An 11,342-nucleotide genomic window follows, 5' to 3' on the forward strand; every position below is an offset into this window, starting at 1 on the left:
ACAGTGAAAATTGTGACACAAGACAGTTTTTTCAAGATCATTAAAAGTTGGACTCTGATGATAAGCTTAAGCAAGTTTTTTGAGCTGAGAACTATTTCACGGCTAGCCAGGGAAAGGTGGATGACCTCAGAGCCATTCATCTCTCCATGACTGTGCTACGGATTAAGTTGTAAGAATCTCAACACTCAGTTTTACATTGGAAAAAGTTGGAAAAATTGGAAAATGTAAGACTGACAAAAGGTCAAGAATATATTTTCTTCTCTTAATGTTGAATGGATATGGTTATGAAATAAATGAATTTCATTTCTCTTTCAGTTAAACCTGAATAAAATATATGTCATGTCCAACCACCCAAGTAACCTTAGCCTGAATAGGAGTACTATGACAATATTTATAGTTAACTTTTCTACATAATTCAGTACTAATATCCTGAGGATCTGGTGAGAGACCTAGGGGACACAATACAACAAATTAATAACCAAAACGAACAAAATAATGCAATTTAGCTGAGAAGTACTTTGTGTGTGTGTGTGTGTACTCAAGAAACTGAAACTTTATCTTTATCTTTTTATATCCTTTAAAATTTACTGGGAAGGACCCAACACACCCTGTCAAAGTTCATCTCCCCTGACACACTCACTGTGTCTCACCCTTTTAACTAAAAGCCTGACCTTGGTGTTATTTTAATTACTGTGACTTCAGTCTGTGAATGAATGAGCGACAGTTACTTGAAGGAGATGTCATAAACATTTAAGCGCTGTACCGGTCATCTCACCCTCACTCCTTAAAAGTCAACTAAAGGGTAAAGTACACTCACTGGTGGAGCCTCAGCGACAATCCAGCGCTGGACACTACAATGTGAAAGGAAAATTGATTATTGAAGTGGACCTTGTTATTTTACAATTACAACCGACTGATCAGTTTCTCCTGGAGTAAAAGCAATTTGAATTTTCTAGGCCATTTCTGTTATAACCTTAGTCTATTACTATTACTACTACTATTGAATTTCTCAGGGGGGATTTCTGCACACCATGGAGGAAGCTCTTAACAGCACCATTCATCCAGCTTGTTTACAAGAGCCCCCGCTGGCTATCGACGTGATAAAGCGTAAGTGACCCACATTACTACGTCCTGCTCGCTGATAATGTTTCCTTATCAGGCCAGTCTGCGCTAATGACAACAGTTCACTCAGCAGTGTCCTGTTTGCATTTCTGTCTTAAAGTCTTGAATGTGAGTTAGAGTAACAGAAGGCTTTTATCACAGTGTCTTGAAATGTACATTTTTTTAACCTGAAGAAAACCTGTTTTCTCTCTGTTTATAATCAGAGCTAGATGTGTTTGAAATATGCCTGTACTCCATGCTCACCTTCATGTCCTGCGTCTCCCTGCTGCTGTACCTGGAGCAGTGCATCTTTATTTATAAAAAACTTCCCTACCCCAAGAAGACAATCATCATCTGGATAAATGGTGCAGCACCAGTAAGAACTCAGGCCTATTTTGATATTATAATATGATGCTAATTCTGAAATTGAAATATAATCATTATCAAGCACCACCTTAATTTGTGGATTAGTTTTCAGGAACCTGGACACAAGGCCATTTGAAACAAAATATGAAATCTAAACCCATGCTGCATTAACATTAATCATAAAGACTATTTTTTAATACACATTATCATATTTCTTCACATCAGGTCATTAGCACCATGGCTTGTTTTGGGATGTGGATCCCAAAGGCAGTCATGTTCACAGACATGACATCTAACTGGTAAGTTTCCTCTCAACTACAACTAAATGAGTACACACCCCTTCAGTAAAGGGTTTCTTTCAGTGACACTTCTAAACAGCTGAAATGTGATATTATGGTTTCTCTCCATATTCTAGGGTATATACAGATGAATTGTATCGTTGTCATTTTAGCAAAGATAAAACACAGATTATTAAAGTCTTGGCCTGACAGGACTATAAAGGATTGACTGCAAACAGAATTATTTGTATTTATGGATATGGATGTAAATACTCCCCCCGCCCCCAACTCTCACTATATGTTCTACTACTATAGTTCACAACATAGTTCATCCACTCAGTGAATCATTACACAGTGGTAAGTTTTATGTGTTTTCTAATTTATGTGGTTTATGTACAGTACATAGTACATTATGTTCAGCAGCTGGGTCAAAATCCATTAACGTTACACTGTCTTTAGTCTGTCCTCACATGAGTAGATGAAATCTAATATATTAATATGAAATTTAACATTTTCTTCCTGGAGAAACACAAATATACTGTGAAAATGGAATGCTTGACTCCATGAGAGTGATTTTTAGGGAATTACTACACATCAATCCTCTCTGTCCTGACTTCTCTTTCCCTCTTTAGTTACTTTGCAGTGGTGGTATATAAGGTCTTGGTTCTGATGATCGAGGAGTTGGGGGGCAGTGATGTTTTTCTGAAGCGGTTTACTGGTGAAACCTTTCGGATCAGCACAGGACCCTGCTGCTGCTGCTGCCCGTGCCTACCCCGCGTACCCATGTCACGGTATGTACACCCAAATACAGTCTGGGTTTTACTGCTCTAATTCTAATCAGTCAGGCTTGTGTTCTTTACAGCTCATAAACAGAGATTTTCAACTAAACGTAACATCATTATCCTTTATATACACTTTCTATGTCTTTCTATACTGACTAGACATTGTTTTATGATTGTAAAACATTTCTAAAGTCATTCTGTCTTTTGTTGGGATCATTCAGGCGAATGTTATTCTGGCTGAAGTTGGGTGCTCTTCAGTATGCAATCCTAAAAACAGTGCTCTCTGTCCTTGCTATAATATTGTGGACAAATGGCAACTTTGATCTCTCCGATGTAAGTATTTCTACATATCTGATTGTACTAAAAATTAAATATTAAATGAGAGTGACATGAAATTTAAATATTTTTGCTCCTTTTCCAGCTAGAGATCACTGGTACAGCTATTTGGATTAACCCATTCATTGGCGTTCTCACAATCATCTCCCTCTGGCCTGTTGCCATCATCTTCATGAACACAAACCGCTACCTACGCAGCCTCAATATTGTACCCAAATATGCCATGTACCAAGTAAGTCACAAAAAAGTAGTATATTATATGCTACAGTGCTCAGTCAGTCTGTTAATAATTTGTAGTAAAACCTCCCTGTTCACTTGAAATTCAGATTGAGACATTCAAAACAGTCACATGAGCTGCTTTGTGTTGCTTGAACACAAACATAATCACACTGAGACAAAAAGAGAGAGGATTGCCAGCCTCTCGCACAGTTCTGTGTTGATTGCTTTATGGCTCACAATGATAAGAGTGCTGCTGTTTTTGCAGCACAATTAAGTTTATCTTCCATTTTTTACTTTTTGTAGTTTTCTTAAGTTGGTCAATGGCAGCTAACACAGTGAGTGACAGCCTGGTGGATAAATGTGTTTCAGTGTGTTCATCTACTCAGCAAAGCAAAGAAAAAATGTTTCACTGAAACAGCGACAGGGTTTAAGGGAAAAGTAGACTCAATTTAGAGAAACATAAGCACTGCAAATAACCACTGGTGTGACAGAGTTTTAACACCAGTCTCCTCGGCTGAGGTTGTATTTGTTTGGTGTCAAAAAAACAGATTCCTACGGGAAAATACTGATATTCAGAGATGCTACTGTGTACCTTTGATTGCATGTATATTGTGTATAACTCATCAATCATTGGTTTTCTCCTTAGCTAATACTTGTGTTGAGTCAGCTGCAGACATCAATCATTAACATTCTGGCCTTGGATGGAACCATCGCCTGTGCCCCTCCCTTCTCTTCTCAAGCTCGTGGATCCAGTAAGAAAAATATCTCTGAAAGTGTTTCTGCACCTGCTGCTGATGTGTGACGTGGGAAAAAAATGATCTCTCTCTCTCTCTCTCTCAGTGTTAAGTCAACAAATGATGATCATGGAGATGTTCATCATCACTCTGGTCAATCGGGTTTTGTACCGTCGTACATATGACACACTTCCCTCTGAGGCACACGACAACAACCAGAACAGCAAAGTTCTCGTGGAGCATGATGTCTAAAAGAGGAGACACTTAGAGTCAACAATTTAAATCCAATCATCTATATATAGTAACATGAGTCTGATAAACTTTTTTCATTTGATATAATATTTTACCTCATTCTGTAACTCAGGTTTAAAGGGAAAGAACGTCTTTTTTTTCTATTCAAAAGATTACTCAGCCGCCCTTCAGCTCTATTCACACAGTACTCACTGACATCTGTCTGTATCCTGTAGGTGACAGAACATTACTTCATCCTGCCCCAAAACAACTGTCCCCCTGAAGGTTGCACAGTGAGGCGAGTGGGTTATTGATTCTGGAAAGAGATGTCAGCTGCTGAACTGTTTACATGTCTATGTAAATTAAAGTGGTATCAATCTCCTGATCTAAGCCTCTGCAAGAGAGCGAATATGTCTGTTTCACAAAATGATAAACTATTCCTTTCAGCTTTACCAAAAAGCAGAGGAATCATCAGAGATATTTTCAGCTTATATTTCGGATCTAGAGGAGAGGACCAGAGCCTTCTTACAAAAAACAGAGTGTATCAGCATGCTGTTTATATGCAAGTCGTACTGGGATAAATATAGAGCAGATGAAAGGCTGAAAGTTAGCAAAGTGGTACTTTAGACTGGAATTGTGTAGGTTTATGAATGTGTGTGTATGGGAGAACAACATTTTTACATTTGCCTAAAAAACAGTAAATAAAAGCACTTATTTATTTGTGTTAACACATATGTGTGTTTGTGTGTGAGAGAGAGAGACATCATTACAGCCATACTGACTTTGGTCAAGGTAGTAGTAGTAGTAGGTAGGTAGTTTGCTGGTAGTTTATATTTGTATTTAGTACAATGCCCAGATTGCTGAACATCTAAGCACCAAATCATGACTACATTTAATAAAAAGGATCTATTCTCTCTATTGTCCATTGAGCAGCATGTCCTGGAAGGTCTTTGTAACCCTAGAGTTATTTAATTTATTTATAGTTCAGTATTAGTGTGAATCTCATGTCAATCTGTCTCTGGTGCTAACATTTAATATGCACCCTGGTGGTGTAAAAATAGACCAAAAGTTTTAGAAGGCAACTTAATCCGTAAGTTAAATCTCTTTGTCCACTGCAACTGCGTATCAGAGTGACTCTGTTCTCAAACCTCCTACTGTGTCTTAACACAGCCTGGAAAAACAGCCAGATTTGTTCAAAGATTGCTGACCCACTTACTCAGACTTATTTGGGCCAGGGAATACACGAGAATGAGACAGCAGCTTTATTTTCAGACCTGGTGCTCATTTTATAGCTGTCTACAGCCAAAATGTGCCACGTGTTGTTTCTTGAGCAACCACAAGGGGCTGCACTTGTTCCACCTCAGAACCTCAGTCATTAACCTGGTAATGAAGAACCACTCGTTGCCTTCACTTGACTCACATGACTAAAAAACACACACTCTCATTCAATTCAGGGGAGACGCAAATATTACAGGAAATAAGCATTATCCTGGCTATTACGGGTCAGGCTGAGAGTAAAACAACTCTATTTGTTTTTAGTTGTGATGTGTTTAATGTAAAACATGTAAAACATTCACACAAAAGTAGACTGTTTTGGATTAAACTGAAATTCAAATTAACTAACTAAGGTCATTTATTGAAGCCTGTGCAAAGCAAGCAGATTATTCAATTAACTGATGGCACTTAATGATTGATCCTAACAACACGCATATGACTGCTTAAGATTGCACTAACTTCAGACTAACTTCTCAAGTAATCTTTATATTGGCATTTATTCCTACAGTCTGGAAAATATCTATGAACCTTCTGTCTCACCGAGCCCCTGAAAAAATTAAATGAATGAAAATGAATCAAGGCTAGAGCACTGTGTTAATTAGAGGATTGCATTTGACATTAGAGTCACTTTAAATAGAAACTACATCTCACAGTCACTGAATGCCTTAATTATAGTTAGTTAACATTAACACATAATAATACTGACAGTACCAGATGATAAGGGGAATAATTAACACTACAATTCTCATTTTCCCCTCTTCCCTTTGAAGTGAAATCAATGCATTCATTTATAATTATGTAATCATTCTCAAAGGCTTGATTGTCTTCAGGACTGTTGTTGACTCTGCTAGAGATGTTCAAAAGGTCACACCCTCCCACAAGATTATGATTTAATCTTATGATAGAAGTATCAACATTTACACTTCACAGGAAGCATTTTAGGGAAGTAATATCCAGCCTGGTTGATACACTGAAAGAGGAAAATTCTGTGCATGTAGGTCAATATGCTGATTATCTCCCAAACTTGAATGTAAAAAAATTGTGACACTTTACAGCATTAATATTTTTTAAATTGTGGATTTATGTTGTTAACAGACTGTGGTAAGTTACTGTAGGTTGCAGTCGCAAAGCAGATGTGAATAAGATCAGTTTATTTAGAATAAAAGTGAATCTGTTCCACTAACAGATTATTATGCTACATATAGAGAGGTACACTGCATTAATCTGGATGAGACGTTTATATAAGGCCAGATCATTTGGAATTCAGAATTTGGCCTTATTAATGGAGTATTTGTCTTTGCTGTTTATGTAAACAGAGTCATCAGACAGAGAGGAAGAGAGAGAGGGAGAGAAAGCTGCGTTCAGGGTGGGTTGATGACAGCCCCTGGCTCTGCATTGCTGACGAAAGCTGCTTAGCTCCTCAGTTGCTATGGCAACCAGGGAGAGCAGCCAGACAAAAAAACGAGGCAAAGGGGAGGGGCTTTCAAGGGAGAAATAGAGGAGAAAGGGCTGGATGGGAAAGATAGACAGAGGGAGGGATACAGACAACCGATAAAGAAACGCACTGAGAGCAACAGAGGTAAAGCGAGGCTACACACGGAGATAAAGATAAGGTCTGGATATAAATGCTTACTCCACTGGCTGGGGAATAAAAATTGCAGCAAGTGACTGAAGGATACAGAGAAAGGGGGAAACAGAGAGAAGATGGATGTACAAACGGAGAACGTGGACCCCCCGCCTTGTGAATCCCAGCCAAGTGGAAAAATCAGAAAAGGATTCAAGCTGTTTGGCAAACGCAAGCCAGGTAACATCTTCTCTATTCGAAACAAAGGGGATGGAAACAACAAGTCACCTGTTATCAGGAGCAAAACCCTAGATGGATTATCGGAGACCACTGCACCAGATTCGGAGCAGGAGCCAGACAAGGAAAAGGGACAGGAGGTGAGTCAGGGAGAGAGGGAACAAGCAGAGGAGGATGGCGAAGATGGCGTTCTGGCTGCTGCCCCTGCTCGCACCTCCATTTCTTCAGCTAGCTCGGCCAAGTCCCTCAGCTTCCTGTCGCTTCTGAGGGGTGGCCGGAGAGGAGTGGGAGACCGCCGAGTCCACACCGTGTCACAGCCAGTGGGTCGGCAACGTCGTGGGCTGAAGGGTCTCTTTGGCAATGTTAAGTTCCGCTCAAAGGATAAAGAGGACAAGGAGGAAGCCCCTCCAAGCCCACTTCTCATGTCATCCCGTGCCAACAGTGTGGAAATCATCAAAGAGGACCTCACCCTCACCCCCAAATCCCAGCCTCGATCTCTGGACAGCCCCGAGACTGAGAGCTGCGAGCCTGTCAAGAGCTTAACATCACAGGGCAGTGCAGCCACGTCCCCGTCAGAGACACTAACTCCCCAGGCAACAGCAGGCAATGTGAGTAGAACTAATGAGCATGTGCCGCCTTTGCCCACCTCTGAACCACCCTTGGTGCCCGGTGATAACAGCCTGAGCTCCTTGCTGGCAGATATCTCCTCTCTCCTGACCTTTGACTCAATCTCAGGGGGTGGAGACATCATGGCTGATGTGGAGGCAGAGTGGGGAAAAGCCAGCAGTCCTGTGGTGAGTGAAGTCACGTCATCGTCCACATCTCTCTACTATAAACCCACCATCTCCTCTCCGCTGACTTCTACCTCAGTCAGCACTGCTGCTATAGCAAAAACCTCTTCTGTAGCCGCCCCCACGGCAGCATCGACCCAATCCTTTACTCCTCTGACAAAGACAACCTTGACCTCTTCTCCCATTGCCAAGCCGAGCACCATCATCACAACATTGACCAAATCTTCCACTTTGACAACTCACTCAGTCAAATTGAGCTCAGACTCTAATGCAGCCTCTGCCAGCATTAAGATTAAATCAACTCCTGTGCCCGCCGAAACAAAACTCTCAACTACCCCTGCAACATTAACAAGCCTTGCAGCTCCAATGATGTCTTCCTCTTCGATAACAATTAAATCAACACCGAGCTCCACCTCTGCTACTACCGCTGCTCCTCCGAATACGCCAGCCACTATAGTCAAGGCTCCCTCAATTAGTCCAACTCTTACCTCAACGGCTAGCAAATTGGCTTCTGAGATTGCAGCACCTCAGCCAGTTATTGACTCAATAAGTAAACCTAGCCCTTTAGCTACTCCACCATCTGCATCAGCTAAACCTCCACCTGGAACGCATAGCCCTCTCACCCCTGTTACTTTTACCCAGCCTCCACCTCCTAAATTGGATTCAGCAAGCAGTTTGAACCTCCAAACTCCCACTTCCTTCAAACCTTCCGTAAGTTCAGCTGCAGGAGAATCTAAAGCCCCAGTGACAGCATCAACAGTATCTCCAGCCTGTACTGTTACCAAACCCTCCTCTCCGTCACTGGTTATTCCCTCCAAGATGTCGACGGTTACCACATCAACTACAACCTCAGGCTCGGTATCTGCAGCCCTTTCCAAGCCTACACTCACCTCTAGCCCAGTGGACTTCAGTAAGACCCCTCCCTCCCTTGTCACTGTCCCAGATCTTTGTCCTCCATCTACCGTGAGTGCCACAACTAAAGCCCAACCCAGCCATGCATCTGTCCCAACTCCATCATCAGCTTCGTTAGATAAGATTCTTCCCACAACTAAACCCACTCCTGCACCAGTCTCTTTAGATAAGACACCTCCTGCTCCCACACCGACTACAGCTCTTACCACTCATGCTGTTGCTTCTACAGCATCCCCAGCCCCTCCTGTTCTGGGTCAGATCCCTGCTCAAATCCCAATTTCTGTGTCTAAACCCTCTTCTGCACTTACTCAGACCCCAGTTTCTGTATCTAAAGACCCTCTTGCTCCTGCTCAGATCCCAGTTTCTGTATCTAAACCCTCTCCTGGATCTGTTCAGATCCCAGTTTCTGTACCTAAAGACCCTCCTGCTCCTGCTCAGATTCCAGCTGCTGTATCTAAACCCTCTCCTGGACCTGTTCAGATCCCAGTTTCTGTACCTAAACCCTCTCCTGCACTTACTCAGATCCCAGTTTCTGTACCTAAAGATCCTCCTATTCCTGCTCAGATCCCAGTTCCTGTATCTAAACCCTCTCCTGCACTTGCTCAGATCCCAGTTTCTGTACCTAAAGACCCTCCTATTCCTGCTCAGATCCCAGTTTCTGTATCTAAACCCTCTCCTGCACTTGCTCAGATCCCAGTTTCTGTACCTAAAGACCCTCCTATTCCTGCTCAGATCCCAGTTCCTGTATCTAAACCCTCTCCTGCACTTGCTCAGACCCCAGTTTCTGTATCTAAAGACCCTCCTGCTCCTGCTCAAATCCCAGTTTCTCAACCTAAAACCATTCCTGCACCTACCCCCGCCCCTGCTCCTTGCCCTGTCACTTCTCTCCCTTCTGCCCCTGAACCTTGGCCAAGTGAACCCCCAGTCTCTGCTAAGATAAGAGGAAGTGGACAGGCATCAGTGGATGGGCCACTGGCTAGTCCAACTAGCACAGGTGCCCAGGGGGCCCAGACTGGGCCATCCAAACCAGAAGAATTACATATGGAGTCACGAACAAGCCTCCAGGGCCCATCAAAAGAGAGAAGGATACCACAAGTAAAGGCATCAGGGCTTAGCAAAATACCTGTAGTCGGAGGGGGCAGAGCAGGCAAGCTACCTGTCCGGGACAGCCAACATGTTGATGATGAAGCAAGCAGAGACCCACCTACTCCTGTTCTAGAAGAGGAGAAGCCCCATTTCAACTCACATGATGCAGGGAGCAAAGATAAAATCAGTGACATTGAGGCTAATGTGCCCACCTTTAAACACACCCAGGAGGAGAGTCAGCAGCCTCCCCAGCCGAAAGTCCTCACCAGTTTACCGCGTGACTCAAAGATCCCTGTGAAGCATGGCGCACAGTCTCACACTGCCTCCCAAATCCCTCAAGCTAAAGAACCCCCACGCACCAAGATACCGGTGTCCAAAGTTCCTGTCCGGAGGGTTGGTAATAAACCTGCAGCTGCAGGAGGCAGCACCCAGATAAGAAAATAAAACAAAGGACTGAATCAATCAAGGACACAGATTACGGCTTTGACTGCAACTTCTTTCCAATATAACTACACGACCACCCTTTTTTAATTCATATTTCTATGCTGTAATTCTTGGATTGTCTCTCTGTCATCTCTTGGCTTCACTATACCATAAGCAACAGTAACAGAGTCAAGGAGGCTGACAGCACTCAAGCACAAAACATCTCCACAGGGAGCCAAAGCAACAAGCCTGGCTCTTTGGTGCTGAGCCAACTGGACACGCACTCAGGAAAGGTTCAGGGTCACACCTGAACACACAGCAGCATCGGAAACTAAGGATAAGCAAGAAAAAAAGGTCTTCTCGGAACACAGTCTCACACACACACAACATGGGCGAGTGCCTTTCTAAGGGTGCTTTTCCTACAGACTTTCAGAATTTATTCAGTCTTTTCTACAGTACTTTTAACTTTTGTTACTCCCACTTTTTGTAGGAACCGTCAAATCTTTTTCTCTTTTCTTTCCAGAAAGTCTCTTTGATAACAACCAGACCCTTTACCTTTTATTTATGTCAGGAGAAGAACAGCAAGACTTCTATAAATAAATGCAACAACCAAATTTACATTCCACACCTATCTCTGGATGTATGTAGCAGAAAATGTGCCACTCGTTTTTGCACAAGATGTTGAACTGTACAGCGCCTATGTGTCCGCCTGCTCATATGTAACTTGATCAGATCTCACTGTGAACTATGGGAGAGACTGTGGTTTGAGGGAGGAAGGAAATAACTCTTTCCAGTGAAATGGACAGTGGACAGCAGCCATTATGAATGGCACTATGGACGTTCAAGCAAGACAGAGAGGATGCTGAGATGAGATCTCCAGCTCATACACTGGCACATCCTTATCCCACTTACACTGAGATGAGGACAATATACCTGTGTATAGTCTCATCTATGTTGTTCTGTTTCCTATTTAATCAATAAAACAATATGAGTACTTAGCAAGATGA

At 42.4% G+C, this 11,342-nt stretch overlaps 2 protein-coding genes across 2 annotated transcripts; both read left to right on the forward strand.

Moving 5' to 3' along the window:
• Positions 1-667: 667 nt before the first annotated feature.
• LOC108893234 (organic solute transporter subunit alpha) lies at positions 668-5,666 on the forward strand. The gene is made up of 9 exons (XM_018691117.2): positions 668-802; positions 1,014-1,107; positions 1,326-1,477; positions 1,693-1,766; positions 2,378-2,536; positions 2,749-2,860; positions 2,949-3,095; positions 3,729-3,834; positions 3,923-5,666. Exons 2-9 carry the CDS (start codon positions 1,032-1,034, stop codon positions 4,066-4,068), a joined length of 972 nt encoding a protein of 323 aa, XP_018546633.1. The 5' UTR covers positions 668-802; positions 1,014-1,031; the 3' UTR covers positions 4,069-5,666.
• Positions 5,667-5,781: 115 nt separating this feature from the next.
• On the forward strand, positions 5,782-11,342 carry si:ch211-244c8.4 (APC membrane recruitment protein 2). Its single transcript, XM_018692476.2, has one exon. It carries the CDS (start codon positions 7,027-7,029, stop codon positions 10,354-10,356), a length of 3,330 nt encoding a protein of 1,109 aa, XP_018547992.1. The 5' UTR covers positions 5,782-7,026; the 3' UTR covers positions 10,357-11,342.

The sequence above is a fragment of the Lates calcarifer genome, linkage group LG20 (assembly GCF_001640805.2).
Source record: "Lates calcarifer isolate ASB-BC8 linkage group LG20, TLL_Latcal_v3, whole genome shotgun sequence".
NCBI lineage: Eukaryota > Metazoa > Chordata > Actinopteri > Centropomidae > Lates > Lates calcarifer.

Coding starts and splice junctions, on each gene's coding strand:
- LOC108893234 (XM_018691117.2), top strand. CDS start 1,032: ATGGAGGAAGCTCTTAACAGCACCATTCATCCAGCTTGTTTACAAGAG. Junction 1,108..1,325: donor GGCTATCGACGTGATAAAGC/GTAAGTGACCCA, acceptor GTTTATAATCAG/AGCTAGATGTGTTTGAAATA. Junction 1,478..1,692: donor GGATAAATGGTGCAGCACCA/GTAAGAACTCAG, acceptor TCTTCACATCAG/GTCATTAGCACCATGGCTTG.
- si:ch211-244c8.4 (XM_018692476.2), top strand. CDS start 7,027: ATGGATGTACAAACGGAGAACGTGGACCCCCCGCCTTGTGAATCCCAG.